This window comes from Bos taurus, chromosome 19, assembly GCF_002263795.3.
Source record: "Bos taurus isolate L1 Dominette 01449 registration number 42190680 breed Hereford chromosome 19, ARS-UCD2.0, whole genome shotgun sequence".
Taxonomy (NCBI): domain Eukaryota; kingdom Metazoa; phylum Chordata; class Mammalia; order Artiodactyla; family Bovidae; genus Bos; species Bos taurus.
In genome coordinates, this window is record NC_037346.1 from 34,275,512 (window position 1) to 34,298,159 (window position 22,648).

Genomic DNA, 22,648 nt, shown 5'->3' on the forward strand with positions numbered 1-22,648 from the left:
GACTGTGCTATCAGACAAGGAGCAGAACAAAGCCACGCCAAGATGCAGACGGCAGCTCATGCCGACTCCTGACCTGACCCCAGTGGCTCATGCTGATGTCCCAACTCCTCTCCTGGCGCAGTCAAGTGACTATGCGTCATGAACGTGCAGGGCCCTGGACAAACAGAACAGGGAACATTACATCCCAAAGACACAACTACACCACGCCAAGCTGCAGAAATCCCCACAAGCTGACCAACACTTCAACATCCACACGTGGATATTCAGCTTCCACTTTATTTTAGTTATAAAACAATTGCCAAAACACAAAATTTAAAAAAACACACACAAACACAGTATGTTTTTATTCCTTCTTTTGTTGCAGAAAATAAATAACTGTCACATATTCCATATGCTTTCTAGAAAAGCGTTTCTAAAAATGTAGTTTACTGGATTTAACAGCATAATCTTTTTGGCTTTTCAACTGCAGTATCATACAGCAGATCATTTTATTTTACTAACTTTTTAAAAGCACTTGGGCTGCAGCAACTTTTGATAAAGGCCGTTTGTGAGCTTAAAAATCTTCTTCCAAGTTATTTTTTAAATAGTTAAACTGAATACAACCAGGTCTTAATTTATTCTATTTAAGAGAATATAGTTTTTCTTTTATAAAAATTGCCCCTCAAGCTCACAAACACCCAAATGGACATAAAAAGTGGGTCTGTCTTCATAGAAATTAACAAAAGGAAGGAACAAGACACAGCCGGCCCCCATGAAATGCATCCAGCCAGGCATGCGCCTCAGAGTACAGATGCTCACGACTCCAGTGTGGCCCTCAGGACTTATTAAGAGGACAGTGTTCAGTCATCTAAACCTATGTTTCTGAAAAGGTAGGACATGGACTCCCCATTGTGAATCCGACGGATGGCTTCTGAGAGGGTCATGCTGATATCCACAGTTTTGATTTTGGGGCACTGGAGCTTCTGGATTTCATGCGGAATTGTATTGGTAACCACCACCTGCCAATCAAGAGGAAGAAAGGAGAGGTCGTAACACCAAGTAGCCTCCTGGATGGGTCTGAAAATGTGACACATTCTCACCCTTCTGAGTCCTACTTCCAGGACTGGGGTTACTCTGCCTTCAGCACGGGTTCAGTCAGTGTGAACACAACCTGTATCTGAGGTTAAGGTTTGCACCCACTGTGACAGCTAGAGACAGACGACAGCAAGTGTGGGCAAGGACGTGGAGAAACTGGAAGGCTCACTCACTGCTGGTGGGAATGCAAACTGGTTCAGCTGTGTCGGAAAACAGCCTGGAAGTTCCTCAAACGGTTAAACATAGAGTTACCATGTGACCCAGCAATTCTTCTCCTAGGTAAGACACCCAAGAGAAATGAAAACATCTCCACCTGAAAACCTGTACATAAAAGTTCATAATAGTGTTATTTACAATAGTCAAAAAGAGGAAACAACCCAAATTATGAATAGAAAGCAAAATGTGCTACATCCAGGCAATGAAATACCACTAGGCAAAAATAGCAGGTACTGACACCTGCTGTAACACGGGTGAACTTTCAAAACATTATGCTGGTGAAAGAAGCCAGACACCCAAGGCCATGTATATGAGAAGGCCGGGTTAGGTAGACCCGTTACAGAGACAGACAGTGGATCAGCGGCCACCTAAAGATGAGTGGGTTGAGAAGAAATGCAGGCAGACAATGGGTAAGGAGTTCCACTGGCAGCCTGAAAATGTTCTAAAAGCGAGGGTGGTCATGGTTGCACAATTCTGTGAAAATATTGAAGATTATTATATATTTAATTTTTTTCATGAATTTGTATTGGAGTATAGGTGGCTTATGATGTGCTAGTTTCTGCTGTACAGCATAGTGAATCAATCACACATATGCATACATCCACTCCTCTTCAGCTTCTTGTCCATGCACGGCATTACAGAGTATTGATGGGCAGAGTACCCTGTGCTACACAGCAGGTCCTTGTTGAACATCTATTTTATACATCATAGTGTGTATATGTCAATCCAAATCTCCCAATTTATCCCTCTCCCTCTCTCCCCCTTGGTGACCACAAGTTTGTTTTCTACATCTGTGACTATTTCTGTTTTGTAAATAGGCTCATTTAAAAAACCATTTTTTAAAAACTCCACTTATAAGCAATATATGACATTTGTCTGTCTCGTATACTTTAAATGGGTCAGTCATAAGGCATGTGAATTACAGACCTTCCTCCCATCCATCATCCAAGCTTTCACTTTACATGGTTTCAGCTACCCCCCGTCAACCTCGGTCTGAAAACATTACATGGAAGGTTCCAGAAATAAATAACCCATACATCTTAAATCATGCAGAGAGCCAAGCAGTGTGAGAAAACCTCACACTGTGGTGCCCCATCAGGGAGGGGACTCATCCCTCTGTCTGGCAGACCCCACCCCAACAGTGACTCACAGTGCCTGTGACCAGCGGACCTTTATCTGGGTTAATAATGGCCCCAGAGCACAAGAGCAGTGATACTGGCAATTCAGATACACCAAAGAGAAGCTGCTAAGTGTTTCCTTTAAGCAAAAAGGCAAAAGTTCTCAAGGAAAGAAAAAAATTTTGTGCGCTGAGATTGTGAAGATCCATGGTAAGAATGAATCGTCCATTTGTGAAATTGTGTAGAAGGAAACAAATTCATGCTGGTTTTACTGTTGCACCTCAAGCCACAAAAGTTATGGCTACAGTGTGTGGTAAGTGCTTAGTTAAGATGAAAAAGGCATTAAATTTGCACAATAAGGTACGTTGTTATAATAGTTATATTTTATCATTAGTTGTTAATCTCCTACTGTGCCTAACTAATAAACATTATCACAGACTACACACAGGGTTCAGTACTATCCTGCACAGCTTTGGACATCCCCTGGCAGGCCGTGGAACCCATCCCCTGTGGATAAGTGGGGACTTTGGACTTCCCTGGTGGCTCAGCTGGTAAAGAATCCACCTGCAATGTGGGAGACCTAGGTTCAGTCCCTGGGTTGGGAAGATTCCCTGGAGAAGGGAAACGCTACCCACTCCAGTACTCTTGCCTGGAGAATTCTATGGTCTGTATAGTCCATGGGGTCACATAGAGTCGGACACGATTGAGCGACTTTCACTTTCCGGTATATCTCAATAAAGCTGCTATTTTTAAAAGTTAAGATTTGATAAAACATCTAAAAAAGGAGAAACAAACATTTTTCAAAAGCTATAAAAAAAAAGTCAGCCTTTAAAAAAAAAAAGAGGATGGAAATACTTCTCAAGTTATTACTTATAATACATATTTCCTACTTCCAAAATAAGCCTCAAGACAGTTCTTAACAAGAAAGTCCACACACGAGACTTGAAAGGGACAGCCAGGGATCATGCCAAACCAGCACCAAGAATGCAATCACCTGGCCACCGTGAGGACTCAGACTGGCTCTCTGCCTGATCTTCCAGGAATGTACAGGAAACAGCACTTTTATTTCTTAAAAGATAATAAACATGTGATTCATACAATCGCTCTCCAGACAGCCAGGCCCTGGGCCGAGGTGGACAGAGCAGAGCAAGGATGCCTGCTTGGCTCACTTCACCAGCCAGGCGCTGGGCCGAGGTGGACAGAGCAGGGCAGGGATGCCTGCTCGGTTCACTTCACCAGCCAGGCGCTGGGCCAAGGTGGACAGAGCAGAGCAGGGATGCCTGCTCGGTTCACTTCACCAGCCAGGCGCTGGGCCAAGGTGGACACAGCAGGGCAGGGACGCCTGCCCGGCTCACTTCAGCTGGGCACCACAGGCGTGTAGGAAGATGGCCAGCATGCCCTCCTCTCTGTCATGTCACGGGCATCTGTCCAGGGGGAGTTGGGCCTCAATATCAGGCAAATAGGGTCTGAACCCACGTGCGCCTCGTGGCTGCCCAACCTGAGGTCCCTGCATGTCTCTCACTCTCCCCACAGGGGTGTGTCCGAGCTCAGGGTGGGTGTGTGCCTGACGCCGGGCAGTACTTGCAGGGACCGTGTACTCCATCAATAGAAGTTACTAAAACTACCACCCACTGCCACTGTCAGGAGCAGAGGCCACAGCCAGTGACCAACAAAACAGAACCCATGCCAGGAAGCCACTCTTAACTCTCCACCTGCTCTTGTGACCTCAGGTCAGGGGCCCACGTGCACCAGCAGCTGTGCCCACACGTGGCCTGGCTCTGTTACCTCATCGATGGCAGACTCCTCGATCAGCAGGGGGGCGTCGGAGGACAGCAGGCCGTGGGTCGCCATCACGAAGATCTTATATGCACCCCTCTCCTTTAGGGTCTCCGCGGCGGCCAGGAAGCTGTCTACATCGTCGATGATGTCATCCTGGCATTACAGACGCAGCAAAAGACATGAGCACTTGTGCAAAGGTGAGTCTAGACCATGGGGAAAGAGGAGGGACTAAAGACATGTGCAGAGGTAAGTGTAGACCATGGGGAGAGAGAAGGGGCTAATTCTCCTGTGACATGCTCGCTGTCCACGGTGACCTGTCCAGACAGCGAGATCACTGGCTTCTGTGGAGTTCCCTCTGGGCCTCCCAGCTGGACAGTCATGACAGCTGTCACTTCATGGCCCCTGGGCCCTCGTCTCTCTGTCCCTACTGTCCAGAGCAACGCCCCACCAGGCAGGGGCTCCAGGAACACGCACCTGTATATCCATGCCCAGTACGGTACCTGTTAGGAGATGCTTTGACTCCACCAGGTTCTTTCCCCTTTGGTGCTACTTTTCCTTATTTTCCAAATTTTCTCCACTGGGTGGATGGGAAATGGGGTCTTATATATATTTTTATAGTGGGAAGACAATAATTACTATCAACAAAATACACAGTCTAGTGGTTTCTAATCTCACAGACTCCCAGTACGAGGTAACAGAAAATACATATGGTGGTTTCTGTCCCTGGATCCTGACAGCAGGCTTCTAAAGTGCTTGTAGGTGCCTCAGTAATGAGAGCACGACAAGAGTCTCTTGTCTTTACTCGGTGACTCTGGAGGGCTCCTGGGCGGGGGCTGGTCCCAGAAAGACCAGGCCATGATGAGAAGCTTGGCATTTTCAGCTCCCTCCACTCCTCCAGAGAGGGGAGGGGGCTGGAAATGGAGTTAATGACAGGGTTCAGGGAGCTTCCGGGTGCGCCCCAACTCCATGGGGACCCTCCCAGCCCTCGCCCTGAGCATCTCTCCCTTCCTCTGGCTGCTCATCTGAGTCTTTCGTCACATCCTTTAATGAACTGGTGAACATTAAGTTAGTGTCTGCCTGGGTTCTGAGAGCTGTTCTAGGACATGTCCGAGTCCAAGGAGGGTCCTGGGAGTCATGTCAGACTGAAGTTGGAGGTCACCTAACAATTCCCAGTTTTTGGACCAAAGCAAACGTTTAGCCTAAGACACCCACCCACTTGAGACTTACCTGGCCATAGCACCATCCCCAGCACGATTAACAAGGTGAGCTGACAAGCTAACGAGGGTAAATATGACAACCAGTAATGACAGAAGAGGCGCACGTACCACAATGATGGCGATCCTGCCTCCCACGTCACCAACAACTGTAATTGGGGGCTTTTCTTTAGGAATCAGCACTGGTCAGAAGAGAACACACACACAAGTTTCTGCATCTGATTTCCTGACATCCCTTTATCTGCCTAAAACCAGAGCCCCCAAAAGAATTCAGTTGTCATAAATCCTGGTCCAGGAACAACACAGAAGCCTGGCTCTCATCACCCAGACCAGAGGTCAGTGCCACTCCTACATGGACATCGCCATGGAGACAGACACATGGTCCTGTCTCCCCCCGCCCTTCCCTAAGGAGCCATTCGTCTTCCCCTCGGTGCCCCTGCCCTACTCCCTTTCCCCTAAGCCCCAGATTCCAACCTCCTCCTAAAATCTGTCTTCTCTCTTGCTAATCTGTCTGTTGACAGTTTTATTTCACTGCAGCCTCCTGAGCAGTGAACCTAAAGAGGCTAGAGGAAAAGCTTTTTCTCCCTAACAGACTCAAACAAAAGCAGTATTTTTTTTTCCATTGAAAAGGCGTTATTAAAGCTTGAAATAAGTTTCTTAAAGACAAAAACAAACTTATGCACAACTCCAACAGCCAGTCACAACCACATTCCTCATGTTCCCTCCTGGCCCAGGCAGAAGACAGTGAATAAGACACTCTGCCTTATTCACACACATTCCTCGGGTTTTCTCTTGTTTCCAGTCAATTCTTTCAGTGGGCTGCATAATGAGTTGTGCTGATGAGACATTCTTCACCAAGGCCTCCCCTCTGAACTATTTACTTGTCTAGTATTTTACATCAGAAATAACAGGACCATGAATAACTTGTGCACCTAGAGCTTTCTGCCCGTGTTAAACTCTGCTCTAGCACACACTACTGAGCGGACAAATGTGATCCCTATTGGGCCACAAGTGAGTCTAAACTGGGCATGTTCATGGGTCTTGCTGGGATCAGACAGACCACTGCTAAGGGGCCATCAGAGATGCACTTGTCAGAGCCAGAAAAAGGTACCAGTTTTTGCCAACTTAAGAAACAGACAAGAAGTACTTCACATTCAATACAGAAATTAAGTCAGCCTTAAAGGCAAAGAGGAAGTGACCCAGGGCTCCGTGCTTACTGGGGATCTCCAGGCTGGGGTGGATGGCAGCCGCGCTCCTGACCATGGGTGGGGAGTGCCGCCCGTCCACCAGGTCAGACTCGGCGTCCTGTGCTTCTCCGTGAATCACCGCGATGCCCAGCCGCAGGCGCTCGGCGAAAGACTGGGCCCTAGGGAGAGCAGGAGATGGGTCACAGCCACGCAAAGTGGTTTGCACTCATGTCTACAGAGAAGTATCACAGGAACTCAGAAAATGAAGTTTCCCAAAGGATTAGTGAAAAAGGAGACTGAAGCCACCTCAGCTTCTGGGAATCCAGGACAGAGTGTGGAGAACCCACCTGACACACGTGCCCCTGCGGGGCCTGTGGGCACGCAGCCAGCGAGTGAGCCTGTGCTATAGGCTAGCTCACCTCCCTGAAGCCTCTGCTTCCTCGCTTGGAGCTATGCACTCTCCCTGCTCACCTGGTTAACAGTGAGAACCAACACGTGAGGCAGAGCGTGCTAACGACTCAGCGGAGTAGGAAGGCTCAGATGACGGGGGCATTTTTCAGCAATAAAGTATTTTTAGATGAAGGGATGTACAATGTTTGTAGTACATAACACTACTGCACACTGAATAGACTGTGGTGTAGTATAAACATAACTTTATTTGCACTGGGAGACCAAACGTCCATTGACTCACTTTATTGCAACACTGCTTTCTGGAACCCACACCACCCCCAGGGCGTGTCTGTGTCTGACATCCTCTCAGTCAAACACAACTGCAGGTTCTGAACCCCCGTCTCATCAGTCACTCCAGTTACATGGAACTCTCAGCACTGCCCCATTTGCACACCTGTAGCGTCTGAAAGTTTTGTAAAATGTCACTTTTTAACACATACCAATCAGTGGCTTCTTGGCTGGATAGAATTATCTGTTAATAAATTACTGAGTTCTCTGAATAAAAGGCAGTAAACAACCTCAAAATATATTTGCTGGTATTTTAAATTGCAGATGTGAAGATGAACCACCAGCAGCTACCCAAGCGCAGGGCTGGGACTCTACAGTCCTGGACAGTTCCTGGTAGGAAATGTGACCGGCAGTCACAGACAGGGACTGGGACAAGGGAGGACGATGAACCATCACCTAATAAATGAAATCGGCAGACAGGCTGTGCACTATCAGTCCCCAGGTCAAAAAAGCAAGGGCCAGAGTGGGAGCTGCTGCAATGGGACCCAGAACACGGGGATTCAATGGGCTGGACTCAGGTGTGGTTTTGCACAGCAGCTGTGAGCACCCACCTACCTCTTGGCTGAGGCCGGAGACTTGGCCACGATGACCGCGTTCCTGTAGTCTGGGATCTGAGAAGAGGAGGGGCTGGGTGACTGCCATGTCTCCAAAGGCTGCTCACACCAGCTCCACAGTCAATAAAAAGCAACACCCCAACACACTCAGAAATGTCAGCTGGTCACTTGAACGTTTTCCAAAAAGAGAGAAAACTCAGAGTAAATTTCTTCTTTGGAAAATGAAGAAATGCCTACCTAAGGAAAAAAAATATCATCAAGACATGAATCTCATAGACTTATTTTAAGAAAAAAGTAGAGTTAATCAGTAATAAGCTCATATCTAAGTGGCAGCAAAGACATTTTTATAAAATCAACAGGAACTCCTCTCACAGACCCCTGTTACATGTAGTTTCACAGCCCAAGGATGATATTCACTGGACCTGAATCAAAGGCATTTGTCAACTTCTAAACAAGTGACTACTTAATGTAACTGTCACAGCCGATGAAGAAAGAAACCGGCCTGCTAATGGAATCAGCCCAGCACTCTTTACAAAGATACTAAGAGCCCTTAAGAAAATAAGCAAATGTTGGTCTACTCTGAAGCCCTTCACTCTGAGCATTTGAGTGACCTGGATGAGGATGACGACAACTGAAGAGACACCCGGTACCAACGCCTCAGAGCTCACAGGATAGGACTAGCATGCTTTTCAGCTGAGCAGCAGTTGGCTGTTTCTGATTTCATCTGGGCAATATTTTCAAACCATGTGCTTAAAATCTAATCACTTCATTAAATTATGTTATTCCATTCTGATATATCCCCACTGATTTCTCACAATTATGCTAGCTTGGTGAATTGGAACATAAGCACTCACCACCATCTAGCACACTGCACAGTGCCTAGCATGTGGAAAAAACTAAATAACCAATACTTAGTAAACAAACAAAACCCTGATGAATTTGAAGAAGGTTCTATTATAGATATACCTAATTGGATAAGATGTCTCTCCATCTGGTCCATCTACACACATAAATAGCACAAAATATTTTCATTTTCGCATGTTCCTCATCTTTCCTGGGAGTCTTTATGAACTGTTTTATGTACTTCCATGCCTCATTGAACATCATCAAACAGCACCAAATCCAACCAAGAGGAGAAATAACTAATGAAGGAACAGTTACTAAAGCCGAAAAGGAAACTTTAAAAGAAAGGACTTTTTAATAAAAACAGGTCTACTTCCTCCTCGGGACTCAAAACAGGAAATCAAACGCATAAAGAAAGAACAAGTTGTTATGAAGGTGAAGGTTTTTATGGTCAAAGTAAGAAGCTGGCTGGTTCAGAGGCAGGATGGATGCGGCTGCAAGAAAATGTCGGTGAGAGCAAGGCGTGGAATTTTCCCACCAATTCAGTACAGGAGAAAGCAAAACTTGAACAAAAAACAGTTAAATAATATATAGACTAGATACAAGATTTTCAACATCTAATAGCTCCTGAAGAAAGAAATGAAAAATCCAAATTACAGAAAACAAAATTCATAGGGAACGGAAAGGCCCACTGAGCATCCAGTGAGATGGATGAAGATGGTTCATCTCACTGGATGCTGGTTCATGGGTCAAAGATGTCCACAGACATGCCATGCGGAGATTTCAAAACCACAGCAAAAGGATACAGCACTCTCTCACACGGGTAATTCTGTCCAAGTGCAGATTAACACAGCCTTTCAGACAATCTTAATTTTTGCAGTACCTAGTAAAATATTCAGAGGAGGCAATGGCACCCCACTCCAGTACTCTTGCCTGGAAAATCCCATGGACGGAGGAGCCTGGTGGGCTGCTGTCTATGGGGTCGCACAGAGTTGGACACGACTGAAGCGACTTAGCAGCAGCAGCAGTAAAATATTAAAAATGTAGATACTTTTCAATCATGATTCCACTTCCAAGTATATTTCAGAAGAGCACTTAAGTACTGAGAAAAGCAAGTACTGCTTTTAGTACTTGAAGTACTGAAAAAATAATTTTCAGTGCAACATTACTTAAAAATTTTTTGAAAATATTTCACTTAAAAGAATGAAAAATTAAACCATCTAATATCCAGCCAAGAGGGAAATGGATGAAAAACCTGTGGCTCATTTAAACTTGTGCTTTAACACCTAAACAGGCAGCTATTTTTACATTAACTAAACTCAAATGAAATCAAGGATTCCATTCTCCAGTCACACTGGGCACTTCAGCTGCCATTCTGAAGGCAGAGTGAACATTTTCACTGGCATAGAAAGTTCTATCCATTACAGTTGGTCTGAATTTTGGGATACTGTGTAGCAATCATGAAGAAAGAGGTAATCCTATATATCTGAACATGGGAAGACCAAGAGACACCAGTTGGGGAAAGGAAAGAAAGTTACAGAACAGGAAAGGAAAGAAAGTTTCAGAACAACACAAACAATATATCAACTCTTTCTGCCCCCACCCCCCACCCCCCTCCAAATCGATATCTGCAACTATGTGTATATTGTAGAGCCAGAGAAGGTAAACTCAGAAGGCACTAAGAGGATTCGGGATTCAGGACACACCCCAGGCTAGTGATTCTAGGCACCTGAGGTCCAAGAGAAAAAAGAGGAACTTCAGAGCTCCGCAGATGAAGAGTTTCAAGGACACCAGTTACATTCATAAAGTCAACTTTAAGCAGAACACGTCAATGTTAATTCTTCATTGAGCCCAAGGAGATGCGAGATGCATTTTTCAGCTTTAAATAGAAGGTTGAGAAGTCTGAGCTAACTCACCTCCTCCTGAATGTACTGTAAGAGGAAGGGAGATGCTCTCAAGTTGTCAACAGGTATATTGAAGAAGCCCTGGATTTCCTTCTGGTGTAAATCCATAGTAATGAGATGAGTCAGACCTTTGAAAACAAAGCAGACACACACACACAGATTGTTTCATGACCAGTTGCACTGTATGAATAAGAGCTACATAAAACAAGATACCATAGGGAATAAATTACTATCTAAAATTACTCTCTCATCAAAAACTCAGCATCTTTATTCCTCAGATTCTTAGTACAATGAGATTATGAGATAATAGAAAATATATCTATTATCCTGGTCTCTGCCCCCAGAACAAAACTCCTAACCCCTTGTCACTCTCTCAGTGCTAAGAGCACCGGGAGCCTCTCTTGTTGTCACATCTGGTCTGTGACCCCGTCTCTGACACAGAGCTCCTGAAAGCTCTGGGGATGGGCTCCTGGACGTGGCTGGTCACCTTGACAGAAAGCTTGGCATTACCAGGCTTCCCGCCCCTACTGTCCAGAGAGGGGGAGGGACTGGACATGGAGCTGATGAATGACCACGCCTCCCTGAAGCCCCAAGAGCAAGGGCTCTGGGGAGTATCCGGGTGGTGAACACAGGGACGCCCCCTCTCCTAAGCAAGTGGGGACCTGGGCTTTCCCTCCTCAGAAGGGAAAGACTGGTGATTCTTCTTACAGAGAGATGCACAGTTTTCATACCAATTTAAAATAGCCAAAATCACAGCGATGGAGAAACGCCTCTGATAATTCTATGAGGGAGATTCCCTCTCCCTGAAGTTGTGTCAGTAGGCATGATAAAGCCAGATTAAGATATAATGTCTTCAGATATTAAGGTAAACCTCATATGCCTATAACTGGAAAAAATGAAGAATCTTCATCCCACTGGTTCCTTGAAGGATATCTGAAATTGAAATACATACAAACACACACACACATACACACACATACATATCATTCAATTGGAAAAAATGTAAAAAGCAAAATCTGCCCAAAAGAGCAAGAAAGCCTGGTGGCCCATCATGAGCAAGACTAGGTAGGAGGGCAGGGAACCTTCTCGGGAGCTCGGTGGCCCATCTGCTCCCTTCAGCAAAGTTCTCAGCAGGGTGTGCCTGGAGGTCACTGGGTTCAGGTCTGGTCATTTTCTGTTTTGGTTTTGCCTTCTTTGAAATGCTATAGGAGAAATTTATTCTGCAGTAAGTGTGTTACAAGGTAGTATGTGGGGACTCTTTATTCTCTTCTCTGTGCAAACTCTGATGTGTGCCTTCTATAGTCACATACACAAGTACACATTTGTGCGCATGTGCACACACACACACAAAGTAACAACTCTGAAATTATTGAGAAACAAGAGAGACACTTAGGATGTTACTGAAAAATGCACAACACAAAATAACGCATAGGATTTGCAAAATATGCCAAGCTGTTGTGGGAAAGAGAAGAGGTGAAAATAAAGAGAGTTGCTGTGTTAGAGTAGCTGATTCCAATGCCTTTTCTACTTTAAAAACAGCCTCAATAGGACTGCCACCTGCCATTCCAACTTTTTAATCTTTTAAACAAAGAATTTAGGAAAAAATAAGTTGTCCTCACGAGCTTTGTGTTCAGAAAGTTGGGCCAGGAGCAAACTGTCAGCATGAGCGTCTGTTACAGATTCACCATCTGGAAGCGACATCACTCTGGGCACTGTCCAACGCTCTGAGTCAGTGAAGATGAGCTTTACGATTCCTCAGGTAAAAATGCAACTCCCAGACCCCCATCAACCATCAATGCCCGCCCCTCACCGGCTTTGCACATCATGGAGGCCAGCAGCTTGGAAACGATGGAGCCCCTCTTCCTCATCTTGCACTGCTTGCTGTAGGGGAAGTAGGGGACCACACCAATGATGCTCTTGGCACAGGAGGTCTTACAGGCATACACCATGATCAGGAGCTCCATGATGGTGGTATTCACATCCCTGCAACCCAAGGGCAAAGACCAGCAGGGAGGGTATCAGACTTGCCACGACCTCTCTCAGTCCCAGCTAAGCATCAGCAAGATGCCACGCCCGCCTCAGCCAAGACAGGCTCCAGACACACAGAAGAGACAAACACCACTCTTCTTGGGCCTCCATCAGTAGCCCCCACGCCACCTCTCAGCCAATGACTCTACTTCCTTTCCCAACAAGAACAGCACTGTTCACTCCAGTTTATCCAGGACAGAGCCCTAGAGGCATCCTTAGCTGCCCTCCTGTCCAGATACCGGCAGCATCTCACACTCTACTGCTGCCCGGGCTGAGGCCCACATCCCCAAAGGATGGCAACAGCTGCACCCACACATTCCCCCTGTCCCTGGCAGTCTGCAACCACTCTCTGAATAGTACCTGGCTGATCTTAGAGTCATGGTCAGATCACAGACTCTCTGCCCAGGACCCAGGGGTGGTTTCCCACTTGGCCCGTGGCAGATGCCCAAGGCCCCACAGGGCTCCTGAGGCTCCTTCTGGATCTACCCCACTCCCTCTCTGCACCCTACTCCTCCTCCATGCCAGTCCTCATGGCCACCTGAGGGCCCTCTGTCTAGGGCCCCCCATTCCTGCCTGGAATGACCTCCTTGCCAGCTGGCACCGGCTTCCAGTGTTTGTCAGAGGTCACCCACCGATCAATCCTCACTCCAGCCTCCTGCCACCGTCACGCCAGCTTCCTTGCACACTGTGCTGGTTTTCCCTAGAGCCCTCATCACCTCCTGACAAACTGGATAATCTACTTGTTCATTATGTTACTTGCATGTCACAGAACCCAGGTTCCATGAAGATCAGGATCTGTGAGGTTCCATGAAGATCAGGATCTGTGATCTATTCTAATCTTTTATGCCTCTTGCACACCTGTAACAATGGCTAACACATGGCAGACACCTGACACATGTTTGTGAATAAGAGAGTGCAAAAGAGCAATGGGAAGCCTGGAGCTTTCAGGTGAGCAGGTTCTCTGGATTACAGAAAACTTAAGTCAATGGACATAATTTTCTTCACTTAAAAATTTTCTTATACTTTTAGTAAAAAGAGGCACTTATTTTACATATAAATGCACATTTAGCATGAAGCAATTTTTGGAATCTCTAGGCTAAAAACTGATGTACTATACAAACTCATTTCTAGACATTATTAAAAACTGCTGAGTTAAAATTTTCATCTAAGAGGCCTTCAGGGACATGTGTAGACAGAGTGGCGTTTGATCAAGGAGTGGTACAGACACCTCACTGCACTGAATCTTCTACCCTAGCGCACACGCCTGTGACTCGACAATTTCTAGAACACACGGCTCCCAGACGTCACGGCAGACAGAGGCACACCTGCCTTCACTACTGTCTCTCTTCTCCTTTAACTTATGATGCGGCAGGACAGCACCCAGTGACCACATTTAAATTATCTGCAGGAAAAGCTTTAAGAACCCAACTAAGCAAACACCTTTCCTGCTGCTTGTTCTCTTTGGGAACTAAAAGAGCTTCCCTCTAAGCTCTGTGAGACTCTGGCTCCTGACATTGCATGCCATAGGTGCTCACTGTCCCATGCCTCTCCCCCAGCGCGCGGCTATTCCCACACCGAAAGGACACAGGAAAGTCAGCAGCTATGTCAGAAAGATCAGCTGAGTAAGATCGAGCTAGTTTTAAAACAATCTTAGTCCTTCTTGTCTGGGTAACTCTTACTATACTAGACATTCAAGCCCAAACAGAGACCCAGAAAGCAACAACATTTCTGGTGGATAAGCTACTCACTTTGAAACAGTCTGAATGATGAAAACATCTTTTCCCCTCACAGATTCTTGAATTTGTACTCTTGTTTCTGGAAGGAAAAGGGGAAACGAGAAGGGTGAACAAGGCACATCATTTTAAAAAAACACGTAAGAAAATCTGCACCATTCCCCAAGGTTATAAACTATGGAAACTGGAACTGTTACAAACTCACTACAAGGCTTTAGATTCCATGGAGGATAACAAACACACTGTGATTAACACACTTTGAAAATGCCACCTGACACCAGGGCCACGCCAGACACATGCACTCTGCCTCAGGGGACAGATTCAACCCAGGCCAAGCTCACGCTTCCGTCAGCTGACAGCAACTGCCTTTGGGTGAGGTCTGAGGATGAGCCTCTAAGTCCCCGGCTGTGACCTGCCCCAGATTCTCTATGGAGCTGGTATTAGTTGGGGTGGGAACACCATGATGGCCCACCCCTGTCTGCCTTCCTGCAGACAGAACTCACTGGACACTGAGGCTGACTGCTCAGTTATGGAGGGTGAAGGCCGGGCCAGAATGGCAGGTACCACAAAAAGCCATCACAAGTGCACAGGATCACTCACCTCGGTCAGGCTCCTGATAAACCTGCACTTTGCCCATCTCCACCCCCAGCCGCCTAGAGAAGAGAAAGACGGAAAAAGCGGAAACAGTAATAAAACAGATACAACACCTTTACTATTAAGATGGTTTAGAAATTGATGAAAATAAAACAAATTTAAAAAATAGAGATATTGTTATTATAACATTTAAAGTGGGTCTCAAACTGTTTGGTCACCTAGCCCGTCACACCTCCACCCCACACCTATCCTGTCCTGGGGCTCCCTGCACTCCGCGGCCACATTCCTGCCTTTTCCTTTCTGCCTGGAGGACTCTGCCCCAACCCCCACTTGCTGCCATTTCCTGTTTCTCAATTCACATTCCACCCACAGGCTTACAGGCACCTGAGCACCTGAGCTAAGGCGGCACAACCTGCCCCATCGCTCTGATTTTCCTGCGCAGATCACTACCTGAAGTCATCCTGTTTGTCTGTTTGTTGACTTCCTCCTTGTCTGGCGCCTCCACTAAAGAAGGAAGGATTCTGACCGGCTTGTTCACTCTTACACCCCAGTATCTAGATCAAAGTATAGTACACAGCAGGGGTTCAGTATTTATTTAATAAGTTACTAAAATTATACTGAACTGTAACCTGTGAACTACCTACATATAGCATAGACCCTTCATTGTTCTCTGTACTCAAATAGCTCTATACAAATGTAGCACCTCACACAATCGCTGGCACTCAGGAGTCCCCGGTAAATGTCTCCTGAATCCACATGTAGGAGTGATGACAGTTTACAAAAGGTGAACCCTTGGTGCACGGATGACATGCAAATTCACTGTAAAATAGCTGCTGTCAAAGTTAACACCAGCGCCAATATGCATATCAAACGTAAACCACCACTGGACAAGCACAGACTTTAACAGCGTGATTATACTCACTCAGCGATCTTCTTTGAAAGCTCCATACACGATGAATTTGAATTTGCTGAAAACAACACCAGACCCCCTTTGGTTATGTTCATCTTGGCTTCTGATTCAGGTGGCGCCACACAAAACATCAAAACCTTCTTGGTTTTCCAATTCTCAGTGCCTAGAAAGATACCAAATATGTTAAAAACGGTCATATGAGATGAAATACACCTGAATATTCTTGAACAGCAAATGAGCTGAAGGAAATTAGTTTTTACCATAATGGAGTCTTTCACATTGAACGTGTATATGGACAAGTAGGGAGTCTATTTGAATTTATGGAAAGATGTCATCATATGTCTCAATTATTTTCATGACTACTGGGAATAAATGATAAACTTACAAGAAAGGTGGAGCTGAAGAGCTCAGTGTTTTACTGTTTGCTGCTTAAAGTCAATTACGACAACCTCCTTTTAGTTTCTGACAACAAAATTCCTCCTGGATTAACACACAGAAAAATGGCAGAGCCATTAGCAAGGACAAGAACTGACTGATCCTTAAACAATGAATAAATAACCCATCCACACCCAGCTTTCCCTGTAATACCTGTTTACCCCAAACCACCCACCCCTACCCCGCTCCTGGCCTTGCAGCTGTCCTGGGTCCTGTCTAAGCCTAACCTGGTCATCTGTACTTTCCTCAACTGGAACACAAGGTTGAGCAGATTACAATAATCTTGAAGGAAAGTGACTCAGCCACATAACTGATCAGCAGCAGGGCACACAGAAAGACCCTGGCCTAGAGGCCTTCAGAGTCATCCACATGTTCCTCCTCCTTCCACTCTGGGGCAAGTGTCCTGATGGAGAAAGGCAGGCAGAGGACTGGGTGCAGGATCAGCAGCCCAGGAGGCCTGGGGGGATGGAGGAGTCTTTTGAGCAAGCCTGCCGCGTTAACGCAGCCGTTATGTTTATGCTCTTGGAAGGCTGGTGGAGGGAGGAAAAGCCTGGAGCCCATATCTTATTTGTTATTTTAAAATTTTAATTACACAAGTACCTTCTCCTTGTAAAAAACTGAAACATGAGCATTTAGACTAAGGTCACCAGCTCCGATCGGATCCCAGGCTCCTCCCACCCACCTCCCGGAAGAGATAGTTCTTATTACTGGTTTGATACAGATACCATTGGGCTGTTTACACATTCACACATGTGATCCCCATTTTTAAAAAATGTATAAAAATTCATTTGTAACATAAAAAGGGACCATCATACAAATCTATCTCTAATCTGCTTTATTTTGAAACGATATATTTGAGAACCCAAGGAGAAAGCATAGACCCATCCTGTACTTTTTAACTTTGCCAGTGCTCCCTGGTGCAGCCAGGCTGCACTCGCAGGTCACCAACCCAAACAGGCCTCCCTGTGCATGCGTTTCCCTCTGCGGTAACTGCCAGGGGGAGCCAAGGGGGCACAGGTGGGTGACTCATGGTCCCACAAGCAGGCTAGGAGAAAACACTTCCTCTTCAGAGGCCTTCCACAATGGGAAACATGGGCCACCCCACTGGACTTGGCCTATTAATTACAAACAGAAACATATGAACAACTGGCCAAAGCCCTAAGGAGACCAAGAAGGACCACTGGTGTGTATAGCGGAAAGCGGCTTTGGAGCAGGGATGAGCAAGGTACATGCAGGCCAAAACAGGTTATTTCTGTAAATAAAACTATACTGGAACAGAGCCATGCTCACTGTTTACAAACTGTCCGTGGATGCAATGGTAGAGTTAGGTGTGGGCTGCAAAACCTAAAATATTACTTGGCCCCCTACAGAAAATGCATGCCGACCCAGCTTTATAGCATAGCGTTGGGCAGGGGGGCTGGTGCAAATGAAAGAAAGAATACTGTTTAACCCCCAACACTCAGAATTGGAGGAGATCCTGGTTGTCTTCTAACACCACCTCTCAACCCCTCTATGGCTGTGTTTAGGAACAGAGGTCTGGAAAAGGAAACCACAACAAAAATAAAACTCATCCTCCTGTAGTTATGAACACAGGCTTTAGAGTCAATCCAGGTTTGCATCTTAGCTCCTATTTGCCCTCAACTTACTGCAAGATCTCACATAAACTAACCTCTCTCACCCTCATCCATGCCACTGTGAATACTGACCTTACAGGGTCACTGTAAGATGAGCTCCTGTACAGCACTTAACACACTGCCCCACATACAGGATACCCTTGGTAAATCGAAGCTACGAGGAGTCAGCTTGTAATATGTTCACTATCTACTGAACAAGCACGTAATATGCATGGGGGTGGCAACCTTTTTACATCCCCCAGTCTTCAAATAAGAAGCTTCTTAAAGGAAAATGGTGTTCTTGAGTGGACATGTAATACTGAGAATCACAGTGTCTGAGGGGCAGGAAGAGTCCTCAGAAGTAACTCAGTCCATCTCTAGGATTCCTACCAACAAGCCACTCCAGACATCTGAATAGCCCGGACCCAATGCTCACACCGAGGGATGTCCCAGCCATTCCAATCCTTCCTCAGAATACACAATGATTGCTTTCCTGGCAGCTGCCACCTCTGGGCCTTCTCCTTTCCTTGAAGATTTATGGGAAACCTCAAATTCCTTCTCCCCTTGGCAGTCCTCAGCCTATCTCAAGATGGCACTCTTGGCCTGGGCCTGGCATTACTGATCATGGTTTAAGTCCTTTATCACTGACCATGCTCTCTAGGGTTCCAGTCCAGGCAGCAGGTTTCAATAGTGGAAACCTAAGACCCCAACATGCCACAGGCAGGGAAATTGGGAACAGGTTATCAATACAGCCAAGTTCTCCGACTGTCCATCTCAAGAGCTTGTCAAACAACAGAACTAGCTGCTAGTTTCAGTTCTCCTTTTCCTATTGTAAATTCAAATTGTGTCCTTTACCAAGCTTCAGGAAGAGTTTTAAAGAGAATCCTCAGAAGCAAGATAATCACCGGGATGGAGGGGCAGAAAGTTCATTAGCACAAGGCTTTAGTGTTAACAGAGTGTAAAGACAACATTCCCATTTCTCCTCCCATAAACTTCAGTTGCCCTTACATTTATTTATCCTAAATTAACTCTGGAATGTGTGAGAATTATATATAACGCATGAAAACACACCCTTTCCACAGAATCTCAGCACCTCACACAAAGTGGGTCGTACTTCTCTTTGAATGAGACAGGGCAATCTGCTAAGTCTCATGAACCAAACCTCACTGAAAGACCACTTGCTCTGTAAGTGCTAGCAGTCATCGTAAAAAAAACTCATCCACACCTCAGATGAGAAAGGCTGGCATCAAGGTGTGTAAACACCCTCCATCGGAAATTCACACTCCTCCACTGCCGCTGGAGTCGCAGTGTCAATATCCAATTTGTCTCCCCAGTTACCACCTACGCATTCTTGGCTTTCCCCTAAGGACAAGAGATAGAAGCCTGCTAAAAACAGCTTCCCCAGCAAATTTAAGGCTCAGGACAACAGAGACTTTTTCCACTATGCTGTTCTCTGCTGTGTACCCAGGGCCTAGAACAGCACCTGGCAGATGGAGAGGCTCAGTACACGTCTGCAGATAACACATGTTGGTGGAATAAAGCCTGACCTCATTGAGCTGCACTGATTAACACACAGAGTTGAAAGCAGTTTGCAAGCTCAAAGGCACCATAAAGAATTATTATTTTTATTCTGATGTTCTTCACATTTTGGGGATGTGAATTCTGAAAGAATTAGAAGGGCAAAGCCTAGATGTAATTAAGTCCCCATGCCTCTGGGATCCCAGGCACTCAGCTGTCTCTCCATCAGAATGTTTTCTTTCAGCTAAATACCATTTTCTGAGTGCTCTGAATTCTTATGACAACTCAATAAAGCAGGTATTACACTACAAGTCGACCCCTTTCAGACACAGTGCTAGGGGGCAGGGTGAGGCTTGGAGATGAAGATACTTCCTTCAGGTGGCCCTCCTGGAAGCAGAGGACACCAGGTCAGCTTCAGCTTGTCTCCCAAAACCAAGGAGGGTGACCTAACACCCCGCATTACAGGGGGGTAGGACCTGACAAACACCAGGTTAAAAAAACGTCTGTAGTAAACTCGCCTTGTTTGGAGAACAATTTTTATCACGTGCCAAAGAAAGAACACATGACTCGGTATTTCCCCTTTGGAGAATTTATTGTAGGGAAAGAAGGAAAAAGCTCAATGATGGCCACTGCATGCTTTTTCTAGGAGGACGACCCGTGAACATATGGAAAAGTTACATAATGGGGGTAATTAAGTAAAACTCTGAATATACATTCAATAGAATAAAAAACGGTATATATCCGAGACTGTGTGAAAGTGCTTATGTTAAGCGGGTGCAGAGCCGAGCTGCATCTCCTCCAAGCTGAACTGGGTGATAAGGGCAACGGACCAAGTCGGGACAGGAATACGGAGAAGACGGGCAGGACTTTGTGGGGTTCAATAATGTGGGCGAATCACTTATACTTGTGTACGGAACATCTTCACACATGAGAAATCATACTTTCTCACTCCAAATCTCCATCCTGAATTTCTTACTCCTTGCAAAAGCTACACACCCAAACCGCGTCAGTGTCAATAAAAGGGCGAAAAATCCGCACCATCACTGTGCAGTCGCGGTGGGGAGGCGGGGGGACCCTGAACAGCAGAAGCCTGCCTCGCAGCCACATCCCGGCCGCGGAAGAAAGCATCTTTCCGGGCGACAGAGGCCGGCCCGGCACCGCGCTTCCGCCCGCGGCCGCAGGTTCCGGACCAGCGGGACCGGCCTCGCGCCAGGCCCGCGGACCCCGACAGACCGGACCGCGCTGAGGGCGGCACGCGGCCGGCCCCCGCCGAGCCCCCCGCCCCTGCACCTGAGACCCACAGGCCCGGCCCGCCGGCCGCGCCACCACCGTCACCGGCTCCCGCCCGCCTACCTGGCCCCGACCCCAGCCCCGGCCCCGCCGCAGCTTCCGCTGCCGAAGGAGGAGAGCGCCGGTTCCCAGGCGGCCTGTCCAGGAGCAAAATGGCGACTCGGAGCGCGAGAACAGCGTCCGAGGCGACAGCGAGGCCTGAGGGCGGGGCCACGTGGGCGGGGCCTCAGGAGAGACCCCTCTACGGGGGCGGGACCCACCGAGGGGAGGGGCGGGGTCTTCGAGTCCAGTAGGAAGGTGCTAGGCCGGACGAGGGGCGGGGCGAGGTCGTGAGAGGGGCGGGGCCGACTGGAGGGGTGGGGCCGGATCGGGCGAGGGGCGGGGCAGGGCCTCCAGTACTAGAGACTCAAGATCATCACCGACACGTGAAAGCGAGTGCGGACTTGCTGTTTGGAATTACAAATGTCTGGGTTCAAGTCTTTACTGGCCTGTAACCTTCACTGCAGATGGTGACTGCAGCCATGAAATTAAAAGACGCTTACTCCTTGGAAGGAACGTTATGACCAACCTAGATTGAAAAGTAGAGACATTACTTTGCCAACAAAGGTCCGTCTTGTCAAGGCTATGGTTTTTCCAGTGGTCACGTATGGATGTGAGAGTTGGACCGTAAAGAAAGCTGAGCGCTGAAGAACTGATGCTTTGGAACTGTGGTGTTGGAGAAGACTCTTGAGAGTGCCTTGGACTGCAAGGAGATCCAACCAGTCCATTCTAAAGGAGATCAGCCCTGGGTGTTCTTTGGAAGGAATGATGCTAAAGCTGAAACTCCAGTACTTTGGCCACCTCATACAAAGAGTTGACTCATTGGAAAAGACTCTGATGCTGGGAGGAATTGGAGGCAGGAGGAGAAGGGGACAGCAGAGGATGAGATGGGGAGGATGAGATGGCTGGATGGCATCACTGACTCGATGGATGTGAGTCTGAGTGAACTCCGGGAGTTGGTGATGGACAGGGAGGCCTGGCGTGCTGCGAATCATGGGGTCGCAAAGAGTCGGACACGACCGAGCAACTGAACTGAACTGAACTGAACTTTTGCCTGGAAAATCCCATGGGCAGAGGAGCCTGGGAGGCTGCAGTCCGTGGGGTCACGAAGAGTCGGATATGACTGAGCGACTTCACTTTCACTTTTCACTTTCATGCATTGGAGAAGGAAATGGCAACCCACTCCAGTATTCTTGCCTGGAGAATCCCAGGGACGGGGGAGCCTGTTGGGCTGCCGTCTATGGGGTCGCACAGAGTCGGACACGACTGAAGTGACTTAGCAGGAGCAGCAGCAGCAGCAGCAGCATCAACCTTGGGCAAACTCACTTTACGTCTCTGTGCCTCAGTTTCCACAGCTGAAAAGTGGAGATGATAGTAGCACCCATCTTAAGGATTGTTGGGAGGAGTAAGTAAAATAACACCTACTGAGTTTCCAGCACAGTTCTTGGCGTATAATAAACCCTCTATTGTGGTTAATTACAGTTATTTGCTTTGTTGTCCTTTCTTCTTTTACCATAAAGTAAGGAAGTGGTGCTTGCCTGAGTTCCTTATAATTTGAGTGTTTTATATATGTATAAAACATAATAATTGCAAACACATATGGAGTGTGTCAGGTGAAGTGCTTACCACATATTAAACACTGTAACTTATTTAACCCTCACAGAAGTATGAGATGATCTTATTATCTTCATTTTAATAGTTGTGGGAACTGAAACACTGACATTAAACAAATTGCCTAACGACAAGGGCTTCAGCCGTAAAGAATCCTCCTGCAATGCAGGAGACACAGGTTCGATCCCTGGGTCTGGAAGGTCCCCTGGTGAAGGAAATGGCTACCCACACCTGTATTCTTGCCTGGGAA

General features: G+C 46.8%; 1 protein-coding gene and 1 long non-coding RNA gene across 5 annotated transcripts; one reads left to right on the forward strand and one right to left on the reverse strand.

The window, feature by feature from the left end:
* Positions 1 to 256: 256 nt before the first annotated feature.
* On the reverse strand, positions 257 to 20,910 carry PRPSAP2 (phosphoribosyl pyrophosphate synthetase associated protein 2). Of its 4 annotated transcripts, none has more exons than NM_001081513.1 (12): positions 20,812 to 20,888; positions 16,278 to 16,372; positions 15,905 to 16,055; positions 14,989 to 15,041; positions 14,404 to 14,470; positions 12,438 to 12,610; positions 10,640 to 10,755; positions 7,882 to 7,937; positions 6,619 to 6,767; positions 5,513 to 5,583; positions 4,194 to 4,340; positions 257 to 998 (listed from the first exon to the last, which is right to left on the reverse strand). In NM_001081513.1, the coding sequence occupies exons 3-12, from the start codon at positions 16,021 to 16,023 to the stop codon at positions 840 to 842; spliced, it is 1,110 nt and encodes a 369-aa protein (NP_001074982.1). In that variant the 5' UTR covers positions 16,024 to 16,055; positions 16,278 to 16,372; positions 20,812 to 20,888; the 3' UTR covers positions 257 to 839. The 4 variants fall into 4 exon arrangements, with proteins under 4 accessions (NP_001074982.1, XP_024835543.1, XP_024835544.1 ...); XM_024979775.2 differs by lacking the exon at positions 20,812 to 20,888 and adding an exon at positions 19,166 to 19,396 and having other exon boundaries at positions 261 to 998; XM_024979776.2 differs by lacking the exon at positions 16,278 to 16,372 and having other exon boundaries at positions 261 to 998; positions 20,812 to 20,910.
* Positions 4,268 to 6,030, forward strand: LOC132343052 (uncharacterized). Its single transcript, XR_009491712.1, has 2 exons — positions 4,268 to 4,384; positions 5,575 to 6,030. It is a non-coding gene; the product is annotated as an uncharacterized lncRNA (long non-coding RNA).
* Positions 20,911 to 22,648: the final 1,738 nt, after the last annotated feature.